This window comes from Cyprinus carpio, chromosome B21 (genome assembly GCF_018340385.1).
Source record: "Cyprinus carpio isolate SPL01 chromosome B21, ASM1834038v1, whole genome shotgun sequence".
In the NCBI taxonomy this organism is placed as follows: Eukaryota; Metazoa; Chordata; class Actinopteri; order Cypriniformes; family Cyprinidae; genus Cyprinus; species Cyprinus carpio.
The window spans coordinates 11,486,871-11,502,532 of NC_056617.1; the positions used below are offsets into that span (position 1 = coordinate 11,486,871).

Sequence of the window (15,662 nt, forward strand, 5' to 3'; positions counted from 1 at the left end):
TTTTTTTTTGTAGTCATTTCTTCAAAAAGAGGAGGAGGAGCTTTGCAGTTTTTTAATGTCAAGTTCATGCGCAAGTTCGATGTTATTCAGTCAAGCTTATCGATCATACCCAGAGTCTCCCCCACTCACACCCATCCATCTGCAAACACATCAAACAGGCAAGAGTTATTCTTTCCATGAGGCATAACTTCATTATTATACTTAATGTTCTGTTGTAGTTCACATGTATTCTAATAGTTTGATCAATTGCACTTCAACTGGTATTACCTTAACTTGAAGAGATTGGGTTTCTAGTACACATTGGCACTCATTGGTCATCTTTTCCTAGAATGCGGAGCAGTGCCTGAGCAGGCTGAATTTGACCTATGGGACAGAGACCAACATCCTGATCCTGAACTCATGCCCCTGCCAAGCGCGGCCTGTGATCTTGACTGGAATAGTTTAGTTCAAGCAGCCCAAGAATATGAGAGTAAGTATCAAAGGACAAATATGTTGATTTAAGATTATTCACATACTGTGGTCCCATTTTTTTTGACAAAAGCCACAATTACAAATGTACAAGTGGCATCTGCAATATACTGTAGCTTTTTTCAGAGCTAACATCACTGTAATTAATCATTTTTGCAACATACCCAGTGCAATGGTCATTTTTTGTGGATGTATTAAGTGATATTTATATTCAATTGTGATATTACTTAAATGCAACAGTTCAGAAAACAATCAATTTAATACTGAATGACGTACATTTTTAGATAACGCATTGCCAGATGTTTTCACTTTTTTAACTCAGTCAGCTTAAATAGTTCCAAAAAAACCAGAATAATGTGCCTCCAAGCAGCACACAGCTGTGCAGTTTCATTTCTGAATGAGTCAGAATTCTTCAACAGTGGTTCAAAGATTTGCTCATAAAAACAATTTTTTTTTTTAACGAATGAATGAATGATTTAATGACTCATACAGTCACTTGTTACTGTATACATAGTGATACGTTAAATAGCTGGCTTTACAATTAGTTTACTTCAATGACTTCTTGGTAGAAGTATTATTTAATGAATGAATGATTTAATGACTCATACACTCGCACAAAGGATGGCAGCCCTTTTGTCAGAAATGAGTCCTGTATCAAGCAGGCCAGACACACCATCCAATGGAACCTGCCAGATCCACCAATCCAGTGCCTATTGCAGTGGAGAAGATATGGAGTAAGTGGGCCATATTTTTATTAATTTAATGCTGTTTGGATTGAGCATCTTAATTTTGAAACTGCTGCTATGTTCATTCTTTTGAGTAATACACAGTTAAAAACCTACACTGTTAAAAATAAAGGTTCTTTATTGGCATCTATAGTTCCATAAAGAACTTTTCACACCCATGGAATTCTTCTACAGATGTTATTTTCATGGAAATAAGGTTCTTCATATTATTAAAAACAATGTTCTTGACACAAAAAAATTGGTTCTCAAAAGAACTGTGTGAAAATGGTTCTTCTTTGGTATCACTGTTTTGGCAAACCCCTTTTGGAACCTTTATTTTTAAGAGTGTACATGAATGTTAATTGCCTTGCATGGTTATTTTTAGCAGTGACGTATTCGTTGACTTTCCTGACCAACTCTCTCACCTGGAAGGGATGCTTAGGCGACTGAGTAGTGATCTGCTGAAGGTGAGGCTCATTTAGCAGTTAATAAATGAGTGTACTACATTCTCTCTTAGAGGACAAACACGCTCACAAGCACCATGTGTTCCTCTGTCCTTCTCTGTCCTCCTGTTCAGGAGAAGAGAGACAAGCTGGCTCTTCTGGCAGAAGTGTTGAAGCTTCGCATTAGCAACCAGCATCTGAGAGAAGAGTCCCTTTGTGCAGTCGCACAACTACACAAAATCAACAAAATTTTAAACACGGCACCTGGAGAGATGGAGTAATGCAGGGTTGCAAGCACAGACTACAAGTCTGGATATCGGCACACTTTTTTTGCACTGATTTGGGAGGCAAAAATCTGCAGAATGGATGTAAAGATGTGTTACGTGAATCCATTGGTGACTGAAAGCTTAATCAAATGACAATGTTCCAGTTCTTTTGATCTTACCTTTTGGTGAAGGTTTCATGGAATCTTTAAAAATTAGGAAAATGAACTCATTTAAGGTTTATTAACAGCACAGTACAACCCAGAACAACTTTCATGAGGTTGGTAACTCTCTTGGGAAACATATTAGAGCTCCTCTAAGGCTTCTTAATGAATAATTAAGTTAAGGCTATAAAAAAACAACAACTTTAAAACAGCTTAATATAAACATTATAATAAATATATAAATATATGAAGATAGATACTTAACAAATTGCCATTTGTTATAAATAAGTAATAAAAGTCTGAATGTTTTATCTAACAATATAAAGTCACAATGAAAAATGCTGAAACCAGTATATATTAAAACACTGAAAATGTAAATATGCTCTATGATGATAAAAAAAAAAACAGTAGAACAATAAAAAATATACTTAAAACACAATAAATTAGTTATTTTAAAATCCCTGAGATGCAATTGTGTTAAATCACGACAGCGGTTAACCTTATTAAAACTGTATTGAACTATACAATGCAGTTGTTTAAATGTCAATAGTCTATTTGGTTGTTTTTTTTTTTTTTATGCATATTCTCAGTACAGTAGGTCACTGAGGTGTGAAGACCTTCATTTGACAGCTGCATACTTGTCTCTATAGGCCAGTAACATGTGCAGTGGACTGGGCACAAAGTGATCTGCCTTCATTTCTGCCTCTTGTTTTTGAGCACGTACATTGCGGTTCTGCTGGCAACTGAAGCTCCAGGCTTTCAAGCTAAAAATGGAGAGAGCTTTATATGAAATTGCATTGCAACAGACAAGCCTGAATGAAGTTTGGAGAATTCCTACCAGTACAAACGCCTCTCCTTCTTGGGCAGGATGTGCCACAGATTGGCTAACTCTTTGGTGACCATAGTGGACGGGATGCCAGGATAGGATCTGTTCCAACATAATATCAAATGTCTGCCATTATATATTCAATATATTTAAATGGGTCTAATAGTTGTTTTATCATTGAAATAAGAAAAATAATACTCGTACACACCTGATATATAATTTTCTGTTAATTCGGCAGAACATAATGAAGCCGTTCACACATTTCTTCTTAGGGTTTGGCTGTGTTGTAACACGTCCTCTTTTTGAAGGGTGCCTGTGTGAACAGACTTTTCTTGCTCTCTTCAGAGGAATGAGTTGTTTTGGGGTCTCATCTTCAGAGCTGTTGTTCTCTTCCTCACTCTTGAAGGACAGATTGCTGCTACTTCCAGCACTCATTACAGTCTGCCAATTTGAAGAACAGAGAAGATAACATAAATAAGAGAGCTCAAAGTAAAAACAGAATCTCACTAATCTAATATACAATAGGGGTCCAAAAGTCAACTAGTGAACATGCTTCTATGTATTTTTTTCATTTTAATTGAATTTTTTTAAATTCCAATTTTCTGATTGATATTTTCAGCATAACATTTTTAGTGAAATGTTGACTGTCTGTACAAAGGAATCACATGATCAGTGTCACAACTTTTGCTTATTTGCAGATTCTTCAATTCATTTTACATCATAATGTTTCCTGATTTTACATTTTTGAAATGTAAAACAGCTTAACCCTAAAAGACTCAAACATATTCATGATGTATTATTTATACACTCTTAAAAATGTCTTTATGAAACTATTTTTTAGGCAGAATTTTCATTGGATTATAATTAGGAATACATTGCAGAAGTGAAAGTTGTAAATTGTGAAACTGTACCACAAATGTATTTGTAAAAAACTATATTTAAATCAGTAAAGATACAGTCAAGAAACGTTATTTGTCTATTTAAATACTGTAACTATTTGTTACAAATAATGTTTCTTGACTGTGTCCTCTTTATTGGTTTAAATATAGTATGTTACAAATCTTTTTCTTATCAAAGCATATTTTAAATATGATGTTTTAATTGGAGTATTGTTATTGGTACTGTTATGTCAATGAGACAATAATGATGAAACAGTTAAAAAAAAAAAAAATTTTTAAATAATGTTTGTACCATTCTTTGAATGGGCCCCACTGTGTGAGAACAGTATACAAAAGTTTGACTCCTCATGCCCAGCATTGAATTTTTGCTACAAAAATGCAAGAAAAATGATCTCAAATGTATATACATTCGAAATTTTAGGGCATGTAAGCCTTTTTCCATCACTAGACACTGTGTAGAAACACTTATTTAGTGTAAGTATTATTTTATTGCTATGCCACACTTTGCTGTTCTGTTGTGCTGGGTCTCTGAAGGTTAATCCCAGTTTTTCATTGTGATCTCAGTTTTGAGTTTTGGACCTCCTTGTATGTGCAGGTAACAAAGGATCACAAAATTTGGCCTACTGATTCATTTGCAAAGCTGCCTGGCAAACTGGGACTTTTTAAGACGGTAGATTCTGGGGTGACCCACACGTCCTCAAATAATGCTGTTAGGGTAAAAAAATATTGTTCAGTCAGCACTGCAGCAACACTGTCTTGTTTGTAATTTCACACTGTCAGTAATGTGCATATTTGGCTCCAAGCAGATTTTGCCTAACTTCCTTAATGTTTTAAACTATACATTATTCATAAAACAACTAATGCATCTATTAAATAAATACATGCTCAGAAAAAAGATACAAAAGCTGTCAGTGGGGCGGTACCCTTTTAAAAAGCACTAATATGTATCAATTTGGTACAAATATGTACACTTGATGTCCTAATATGTACCTTTAAACTACTATTATGCACCTTTTAAGAGTAAATAAGGTACAAAGATGTACTTTTTGAAAAGGTAGTGCCCCAGTGACAGCTTTTGTATCTTTTTACTGAGCTTGTATATATTGTAGATTGAGATTGTATATACTGATATACTGAGACTGTATACTTGCTAGTATATATTAGTATAGAATGAATCAAATAATATACAGTATGTGTAGGCCTGTATGGATTATCTTTACTTTGGAGCGCCTCTCGTCCTTCCGGATGGAGAGAACGGCTCAGGCCTTGAGAAGGTGATATGAGCAGAGATGGGTTGAGGGTCAAACTGTCTGCTTCCCGAAGAGGCGGACGCAGAGGCAGTACTGGTGTTTTTAGTAGCATAGGGCTGAAAGGAAACCGCTTTTTCCATGCAGCCGGAAAAGCTCCAAGCATGGGGTCTTTCAGAAGAATTCCTGATCTGAAGATATAGTAAAACATCAAAATGAGTTACAAGCTTGCACACAGGTACATCGCAAGCTGACATTTCTCTATTAACAAACATAAATTAAATATCCAATATACAAACCTGGATGGAGGTGTATCCAGCATAATTCTTCCTGGGCTTCCATCTTCACTTCCTGTCTGGTCTTCACAGAAACTACAGGTAGATTCAGCCTCAGTGCTCCCTGATGAAAAAAATAACCCCAGGTATCCGTTAAGTTTCAGAATGTGGATTTATTTGATATCTAACACCAATGAAAGACAAGATTTTTTCACCAGTATTGAAAGAGGAAGTTGTGGAGTTGGAGTCTATAGAGCTTTGTGATGGCTCGCTATCATCAACAGGCCACAGGTCTTTCTCCTCCGCAGTCTGGACTTCTGACAAATTGCTTTGTCTGTCACACACACGCTCCTCCACAGCATTTATGATAAATCTCTCTGAGATTTTGCTCAGAGGGTCCCTCTTTTTGTCACTTAATCGTACTGTTTATAAATGTATACATACAGTAATGTAAGTGAAAATAAATACCATTTTATACAATGTAAGATTTTTTTTTCTTTCAATTCTTTAAATACAAAAACTTCACCTGTATACTTGTTTATGCGACTGTAGGTGAACATGTTCTTGGCTTTTAGGAATTGTGGTGGTGTGCAAGATAATGGAGTGTCTTCACTTTCTGACTCTGATTCTGCAGACACACACACAGGACATTGTTTTTAGTATATATATCACATGCCCCCTTACATATTTCAAAACATATGCATAAAAAACTCGGATTGAGCATAATTAATAAAGCAGCTGACTTCTCTCATTGTTTTCGGACAGACGGTGAGGGCGACTCTTCAGACTATGAATGTGACTCTCGTGAAACTCAAAGCACTGCAGCATGTTTATCAGGGTGTCCTGTGGACACACATAAAATGTGTTGTTTTAAATATTGTTAACTAACGTTATATGCATTATTCATACAATGTAGAAAAAGAACATTTATTTTATTACAGTATGTTCGTATATGTTTTAACAGAGATAGACACACACACATACACATTATTATATAACACACACGTATTATACATTGTAAACTAGTATTTATTTATTTTCTTTTTATCACAGCTGATGTGTTAATTGCGCGCACTATTCAATGCCTTATTATTTTAAAATATTTTGTAATGAGACGTAATTTATGCTGGTGTGAAAACAGGTGCGCAAACTTCTTTGTTAACTGATATGTCGCTTTTAATTTACGTTTTTATTATTTTTAAATGGATGCATATTTTCTTGTGTATGTACAGTTGCCTTACCTGAATTATTCTCAATGGAATGCTGCGGCTATTCAAGTAAATTAAATCTCCTCCAACATAGAACTTCTTATTAGAATGACATTGGACAAGAAAAGAGCCAATCAGCTTCAGCGCTTACGCGGATTGGATAACGAGAAGCATCAGACTTTCCCAGTAGGTCCTTTACGCAGGTCTCGTGACAACTGGTTACTGGGGTGTTTGTCCATGCACGTTTTAATGAACTTTAAAACTTATGTATATTTTCTTTAACATTAAAACACTTCCTTCAGTTTCAACCAACCCATTTGTTTGCAGATTTTCGTACATTTTTAAAACAATGTCTCTGTAGCACTGTTTGTACATCAAGAAGACCAGCATGACATAGCAACCAATGATGTGACTTGGAGGCGTGGCTGTCTCCGAAATGAAATAATAATAAAATATAATATATTTAAAAATAAATAATAAAATAAAAGGGCATCACAAGCATATTCTAAATTCATTTTATCATTTGTTTTACTTCATGTAAACGAATATGACTTTTCTAAAAGGAAAATATTTATTATTGATATGTTTTTGTTATTAGGAAAATGTTATATTCATCAAACTAAATGGAGTAACTTAAGACACAATTTTGCTCATTTTCAAACAGACTTTAAAGCTTATTAAAAATCTATAAAGTCTTTAGTAACGCCCCAAAGTTTTCCGGAAACCTGTTTGAAATCCATTTTTTGTCATTCCTTTTGCTGACACTAGGGGTGCACTGCATAAATGACACAAATCAGCTAACGTGCAAATATGTGCGAAAGTTAATTAAAAAAAATAGTTGTTTGCCAAAATAAATTATTTCCATTTAATCTCCATCTTAGAATGTTTTATTTAGATATTTAAATATTTTAAACTTATTATTGAATGCTGACTACATACAACTTCCCTATAGTTATGTTCAAATGCATGTGAATATGAAATATATGTCATATTTATAGTCCTGTAATACTGCCGAACGTAAGTGAGTGCAGAGAAGATATATTATCAATATAATAATTTTATGACTTATTCTATTGTATATTTAAGTGTTCTAGTTTATCAGTTATTATAACTGCATGCATACATAAACGGAAAAAAATAAAATTGAGTCTAAATGCACAATGACTCTAAGCAATTGGGAATCGTAGTTTAATTTGTTTCGTCTAAATAAGTCAGCTAGGTGGTACGATTTGTGATTTGATTTTTAACTGCTTATTGTATTTCAAGATGGTACAAAGCAGCGACTGTCGGGTGGAACTGTTCCTTCGCGCGCTGTGACCACGCACGCATGTGCCGCGTGCGATTACTGCTGCTGTGCTTGTGCGTTTTGGTGGCAATGACATTAACACTGGCAGTATCGCTATCTAATCACCAAACCATAGAATATGATTTGCCTCCCAAACCTCCTGACCTACTCAAAGACAAGGTGTACAGACATTAAGTTTTTATGTCTTTCATTTTCTTGTGTACTTTTCAATCATTTGTAGATGTGTTTTGGAACACAACATCCTTTAGCTGGTTCAAGCATTAGGCCTATTTGGTGAAAGATGGTCATTACCTGGTCCTTTTATTGTGTATTTTTGGTTAATTTGGGTATTTGTTTTGGTTTTTGTTGTTTGACAAAATGGTTTTTCTATGGCATCTCTAAGCTCTTATTTAAGACCTTTATTTTTAAGAATATAAATTAACATTATTTGGTTCCCACAATACCACATTCCACAAAACCCAGCTTTTTCCAGTGTAATTTTGTTGCAGTTTTACATTACATTTGCATACAACTAATGACTATTTCCCTTATCATTCACCTTCCACGTTTACCATCTTTAACCTTTCATAGCTCAATCACCAGCCAGGTAAACCCACTGTTGCCCAAGTGAAGTGGCTCATCTCGCAGGTTAACTGGGAAAGACTGTGGTATTCCCATCTGCGTCCCATTCTCACTGAACACCAGCCAAGAAGCCGTGGCAGTCTGTCTGTTCAAAAAGTGAGTCACGATCGTTTTAGTATATCAGCCTGAATTTTAGTTCAGTTAAATCTCAGATCTTACTAAATATGCTATAATCTGATGTCTCAATTATTCTGTGATCCTAGCACATCTTTTCTCAACTGGATTCTCTTTCGGTGGGCTGGTCTGTAGAAGTGGACCCTTCATCTCCGAAACCCCTCGTGGCCCTGTTAGCTTCTCTAATGTCCTGGCCGTGTTGCACCCAATGGCTCCTCGCGGACTGCTTCTGGCTTGTCACTATGACTCCCAATTAATACCTTCAGAACCTAGTGACCCACAGAAGGTGTTTGTGGGTGTCAGTGATTCAGCCATGCCTTGTGCTATGATTCTGGAACTGGTCACCGCTTTGATTGGAATCATGATTGATTTTTGGGACATTTGATTGGCTGTTCACATTTACAGAGCAGATTCTTTTCTTTTTTTTTCTTAATGTCCAGAGTGACCCTGCAGTTGATCTTTTTTGATGGACGAGAAGCATTTGAGCAGTGGTCTCAGACAGACTCGTTATATGATTCACGGCACCTTGCAGACTGTCCCGTATTCCTCACCCGCCGGGTTCTGAACAAACCACACTGCTGAATGCTGTGGTAAGTCAGGATTCTTGTGTATGTGTGTGCGCATTTGTTTTTAAAGGGATAGTTTACCCCAAAATTAAAATGTTGTCATAATTTACTAACCTCATGTCTTTTTAAAACTGTGATTTTCTGTTTGTGAAGCACACACTAGGTCCATAAACAGTGAAAATCAATAGGGTTCTAAATTGACTTTCATTGTATAGACCAAAGTATTCTTCAAAATGTCTATTATGTTCTACAGAAGACAGAAAGTCATATAGGTTTGGAACAACTTAAGGGTGAGTAAATACTGACAGATTTTTTCCTTTTGGTTAAACTATCCCTTTAAGTATCTATGAATCCTAAATATATGATATTTGCAGGATCTCCTTGTTCTTTTGGACCTTATTGGTGCCCCTGATCCCATGTTTGTGAATCACTTTGAGAACACTGCTCGCTGGTTTGACCGCCTTATCGCTGCTGGAAAGACTGATTTGACTTTCCATTAATATAATGTATCCTGGTTAACCATTAATGGCCATAAAGACTCTTAACACTAATGTTTGATCTGCAGTGGCTTAATTTAGAGTAGACAAACTATAAACCACTTTCTGTAAAAGGAAGTACCATTTATTGACTTATCAACGTCTACAGTATACTGTATGCAGCGTTTGAAATTAACATCCGCCTAATGCATTTGAAAATCACACATGAACTCACTAGCCAATTTGTCAGATTATGATTAATAAATTATGATTATCATATTATTTGGGTTGGCTTTTTTAATGGATGTCAATGGAGGAGAGGCTTCAATATTCTGACTTTTGAAGAAACAGCTGATCGCTGATTGAGAATTGACAGCCTTTGTGTTTACCATTAACATTAACTGTTTAGTGAGCTATATTTGGAATGAAACGCTTTTTTATAAGAGAAATCAAATCAATAAAAAAATTTATTATATATATATATATATATATATATATATATATATATATATATATATATATATATATATATATATATATAATAAATAGATTTAATAAAAGATTTAATAATAAATATATTTAAATCTAAGATGTGAGTTTGATAATTTTATTTCTGATATTTTTATTTTGGCTAGTAGACGCTAAATGGAACATTCAGTTGCAAAATTGGCTTGTGAGTGAAGAAGTTCATTTCAAACCCTGTAACGATTAAAAGATTAGAAAAACAATAGCAATGAAGTTCAGTGATTAATTATCAATATTTAACACTATTCAATATGATTATGAATTATAATCCTTGATTGTAATAAAAATGATAACAATAGACCCAATGATAGGTAGTTTATATCCACCGTCTGATTCCTCTAATTATATGTCTGCGTTTTCTAAGAGAAGAGGCTTCATAATTTGGGGCTCATGTCTTCCCATCCCAAAGAGCAGACCTATTTCATGAAGGATATGAATATGGGGCCAGCTGAAGATGATCATACTCCTTTCCTTCAGAGAGGTAAGAGCATAGATCACTTTGACAAGCAGAAATATCTATGCATACATGCATATCGCCATTGTTAATCTTGTTTTGATTCGTTCTTTCTCTCATTGACTGCGGGAGTTCCAGTGCTGCACATAATCGCTACACCATTCCCTTCCTTCCTGCACATGTTGGAGGACACAGCGGACAAGGTTCACAGTCACACTGTGCAGAATCTCACCAAAGTCCTTGTGTCTTCCTGGCTGAGTATCTGCGGCTCTAGGATGCTATAATATTACATCCAACCACATCCGTCATGGATCGGTCTATACCTCAGCTGCACTGCTTTAGAATATCTAATATTAGTGACTGTTTGCAGAGATGCATAACATACTGTATACTCTCAGGCTGCTGTTTATAGTGTAATACTGAATTGAAATACTGAAGTATTTTTCAGTTGCAGATATGAAATGGACTGATCTTTGTAGGATCATAGTCGATGTCTTAATAAAGGAGGAACAGGAGTTATACAGCCTGGACACTATGTGGCAGTGTATCCTGCGCTTACAGCGATTCATGACGTCAGCACCAGTTATGAAACACACAGCGCACGCGCAGGTCATGTCGGGGACTACAGTTACAGTTTATATATGGCTGCTGTCATTGGCAAGACGTTTTATAACTTACAACAAATTAAAAACAAGAATGATATGTCTGGTTGTTATAACAATAACCAATGACATCGTGCGCTGTAACGTTAACTGACAAGGTAGGACTTTGCTGGCATTATTTTTCAGTTTGTTCATTTGCATGTTACTTTGATGGTGAGTTGTATTTTTTACTTACTAGGTTTGTTTTTGATGTAATTTTTTTTTTGTTTGGTTGTTTTGTATTACACATTTTCTGAAATATTATGTTTAACTATGCAAATTAGGAATTATCTAATTAAATATGCACTCATTTGCATACAAGACCATGAAAGCTAAACACTGAATAAAGCCAGGTTCAAAATTCTGGTCTCATTTTGCTGACATTGGTTACATTTTTTGCAGGTGGTATTTTAAATAACTCTTTCTATTGCTCCATAAATCATAAAATACTGTCAACCTCCAAAAATAAAAAATTTATATAAAATGTTTATAAAAATGCATGTAAAATGTAAAAATACATTTTCATCATGTTTTATGAATAAAATAACCCATAAATCATTTGAATGATATATGAAACCTTTATTGATAGGAATAAAACTGTAAAGTCTGGTCTGTGTAAGTGCAAGAGATTTGAATATTCCATTTAGTCTCTTAATTAATTGAATTTTTTGTTGTTATGAAACATAATTCAATGCATTTATTAGATTATGTTCCTTTGCAGGCTGACTGCTGTCAAGACTGCTGTGATTTTAAGATCCTGCACATTATGGCGCGCCATAGCAAGCTCCAGAAACAGGTCTTATCCCTGTATCGGCAGTTTCTGCGTGCAGCTCAGGACAAGCCGGGCTTCATACCGAGAATCCGTGATGAATTCCATGCCAATGCTGCCATCAAGAAGACTGACGTCATGCACATCGAATATCTTTATCGGCGAGGCCAACGCCAACTCGAACTGCTTAAAGATGTAAACACTAAACAACTTGGATCATTCAGCAAGTCTAAAGAGGACAGTTCATAGCAACCTATATAATCACATACTGTATTCAAATATTTTACAGAATGTGACTTGCAAAGAACAAAAGCTCACAAATATATATTGTTTTCTGGGAAATCACCTCCATGGCTTCAGTTATTTAAATGGAAAAGACCAATGAGACTTTCTCTCTTCTCAGGGAAACTTGAAATTTTTATTTATGCACACAATTTTTTGCTGCTATATGAGTATTCCCATTTTTTGAAGTGACTTCTAGATGTATTATGTACTGTTAGGGTCAATATAATGAAGTGTTTTAAAGATAATATCCGTTGGCACTATACTTCTGAAATGATTCAACACAATTATACTTGTTTAGTTTTTTTCTGCTACATTGCCTCTGTCCTGTTGAAATAATAATTGATTGGTTCACATTGTGGTAAAACTTTAGGAAATAGAAAATATTGTGATATATAATATTGTCCAAATAATATAAAGCTTGAGACTTGTCCTATTGCTTAAATGGTTGTACAATACATTCATGTATTGTAAAGATATTAGATAAAATTGTAAAAGAAAAAAATGTCATAATAAAACTATAAATCTGAATTTATAGTTGTACCCAATACCAAAATGGTTATTTTCACCTAGATGTACTCATCTTCATATTTTTTTTTCCAAACCAAAAGAGAGGAGGACTAGAATGTAAAATGTTTGAAGTTTGATGTTGAATTTTGGTTAATATCATGGTCAACTGTTTTATACATACGCAGATTTTATTAAATCCAACCCATCCTCTCTCATATTTAGAAGGAATCTTTATTTAGGGTTAGTTATTAGTTATACTTAGTAATGTTTTTGATGTTTTGGAATTGTATTCAGTTTTGTGTTAAAGGAAAAAAAATCTTCAAGTAAAGACTTGCCCGTCCAGAAGTGGGCGCAATTGCGAAATGAAATCTTTGGAAGAAGAACAAGCTGTGTAAACAGGAAGAATTCATGTCAGTGGTGTCACAAAAGCAAACAACGAAATATTAGCGTTTAGTTTATAGTTTATTGATTAATAATAATAATCTCGTACAATAGGAATACGCATTGAATTTGTTCTCCAAAAGTAAAAAAAAATAAAAGTATGTCGGAGGCAAACGGGATGACCGATGCCCAGTTGATTCAGCAGGTCGGTGTAAATTCTTTATTCTTAAAATCCTATTTCAGCTCCGTTTACGTATTTACTTGATTATTACTATTATTAAACGTATTCTGATTTGTTTCGTCAAGTATGAATTGTTAACTACGAAAGCGGAAAGATTCCATCACGTTTGAATGTTTTTCTGTGGTTATGGTTGATACGCTGGGCTCTAATCAGCACGGTCTCTGTCCGGTTGCAGCTGGCTCTTCTGGGCTGGCTGAAGACGGACAGTGTTCAGTGTAAGGAGCTGCTCACTGCTCTCACTGGGATGCAGGTGGCCCGTGAGCTTCTGGACAGACTCTCTGGGCAAAGCCAAATAGATGCTTACAGGGTAAGAATAAGATGTATTGTTTTTTTGTTGACTTTGCAAAAAGTATTGTGGTGTTTGTACAGTACAGTGGCACTTTAATATAGACGAGGCCTAGGACATTTGTAAAACTAAATTTCTAAAAACTAAAACACCATTTCAGCTCATTCCCAGAGTTATCTCTGCCATGAGAACCAGATGTGACTGTATATACAAATAAAAATGCATACAAGCAATATATAATGCATACAATACAATTGTAATAATAGTTGTTATATAGAAATTGTATGAGTTGAAAAAATGTCATCTTTAAAATGCATAATGAACATTATTTAAAGTATCTAGATGAAGACTGTTTGAGTTACAATCTGATATATTAGTAAAATGTGTTATATATGGATAGATACATTTGTATCTATTAATTAGTCTAGTAATTATTTCACAATTGAATTTTTCACAAATTTCCATTTTTGTTATTTCAAGGACTTTTCAGAACACGTAGTTTTAGAAGGTTGAGTTGTGTAATGATGAAATGGGCGATTAATTAATGTGAATTATTTTATAATTAGTTATTAAATAATTTTTATTTCTTTATTATAGAAAACAAAAAAGATTAATACTTTTATTCAGCAAGGATGCATTAAATTGATCAAAAGTGAGAGTAAAGACTTTCACATTGCTACCAAGATTTGTTTCTAGTGCTGTTCTTTTGAGTTATCTATTCATCAAAGGATCATGAAAATATTATCACACTAAAATGTGATTAAAAAAACTGTTTACAAACGCCATAATAATAAGAAATGTTTCTTAAGCACCAAATCAACATATTAGGATAATTTCTGAAGGATCATGTGGCACTGAAGATTGGAGTAATAATGGCTGCTAAATTTAGCTTTGCCATCACAGGAATAAATCACATTTTAACATATATTAACAAAAAATATTTTAAACTGTAGTAATATTTCACAATATCATTGTTTTACTATATTTTTGATCCAATAAATACAGCCTTGGTGAGAATTAAAATTCTTAAAAAAATAAAATAAATCTTACAACCCCAGACTTTTGAACAGAAGTGTACATTTAAACATTCACTTTTTAATGATTTCACCCCTATGTACTTCACACTTGTAGTGTAAATAGTGTATATTATGTTATTTTATACTGTACTGAATTGTATATTGTCTTTTATGTAATGTTAGAAGTAATTCACTATGACAAATGTCCTGTGAATTCTACATCACAATCAAACCAATCTAATCCATTAAACCCTAACATCAATTTGAATTCAAGTTACAGAATGTATTACAGAACACATTGACTGTAGACCAGACAAACATTTGTGACGTGATGCTCTACTTCCACAGAGGGAATGTATCCAGAGCATAGCTGACTATGTGAAGAAGAATCCCAGGGCTTCCCAGCGAGAGCTCAATGCCGAGGTTGAGAAGAACGTGCTGCTGTTTGCTTCTAGGGTTCAAGCACTAGAAACTGGCCACTGACCGAAATATCTCTCCTCCTGTTTTCAGTCTGCCTCTCTATCTCTTTTTGTATTTTGACAAATGTATCTAACTTTATCTATACTGTAATATACTGAATATGCTGTGTTTTTTTTTTCATAATCTTGTCTAATTATTTTTGTGGACAAAATATGTCAGCCTTTATTGTTTTTCATGATATATAGTATTGCTGAATTTGAGTTTTTATTTTAATATGATTTCACCTATAATTAAATTATACAGACTTACCACATAAAACTTGAGTTTTATGTTTAAACTATAAGATTTTAATCTTATATTTCAAACCTGAAATAAAGGTGCTCATATTCAATCATGTCTTGTGTCCAATCATTAAAGTACATTATACATATATAATGTTGAACAACGACTCATTCATTTACAGCAGAGCACTGGTTTTAACACATCGACAACAAAGAAAGACAAAGAGAACGGTCAGGTGGATGAAGAGAAAAGAG

At 34.3% G+C, this 15,662-nt stretch overlaps 3 protein-coding genes across 4 annotated transcripts; 2 read left to right on the plus strand and 1 right to left on the minus strand.

Moving 5' to 3' along the window:
* The first annotated feature begins 42 nt into the window (after positions 1-42).
* LOC109059308 (signal-induced proliferation-associated 1-like protein 1) lies at positions 43-2,095 on the plus strand. The gene is made up of 5 exons (XM_019076499.2): positions 43-158; positions 329-469; positions 1,082-1,202; positions 1,579-1,660; positions 1,771-2,095. The coding sequence occupies exons 1-5, from the start codon at positions 56-58 to the stop codon at positions 1,915-1,917; spliced, it is 594 nt and encodes a 197-aa protein (XP_018932044.2). The 5' UTR covers positions 43-55; the 3' UTR covers positions 1,918-2,095.
* A 30-nt stretch (positions 2,096-2,125) lies between these two features.
* Positions 2,126-6,955, minus strand: LOC109059307 (meiosis initiator protein-like). 2 transcript variants are annotated; one of them, XM_042747949.1, is made up of 10 exons: positions 6,552-6,955; positions 6,054-6,153; positions 5,837-5,932; positions 5,526-5,732; positions 5,335-5,434; positions 5,009-5,226; positions 4,413-4,495; positions 3,098-3,330; positions 2,902-2,991; positions 2,126-2,827 (listed from the first exon to the last, which is right to left on the minus strand). In XM_042747949.1, exons 2-10 carry the CDS (start codon positions 6,136-6,138, stop codon positions 2,683-2,685), a joined length of 1,257 nt encoding a protein of 418 aa, XP_042603883.1. In that variant the 5' UTR covers positions 6,139-6,153; positions 6,552-6,955; the 3' UTR covers positions 2,126-2,682. The 2 variants fall into 2 exon arrangements, with proteins under 2 accessions (XP_042603883.1, XP_042603882.1); XM_042747948.1 differs by having other exon boundaries at positions 5,837-5,938.
* A 3,957-nt stretch (positions 6,956-10,912) lies between these two features.
* sdhaf1 (succinate dehydrogenase complex assembly factor 1) lies at positions 10,913-15,517 on the plus strand. The gene is made up of 4 exons (XM_019076495.2): positions 10,913-11,340; positions 11,943-13,368; positions 13,580-13,711; positions 15,055-15,517. The coding sequence occupies exons 1-2, from the start codon at positions 11,308-11,310 to the stop codon at positions 12,237-12,239; spliced, it is 330 nt and encodes a 109-aa protein (XP_018932040.1). The 5' UTR covers positions 10,913-11,307; the 3' UTR covers positions 12,240-13,368; positions 13,580-13,711; positions 15,055-15,517.
* The last annotated feature ends 145 nt before the right edge of the window (positions 15,518-15,662 follow it).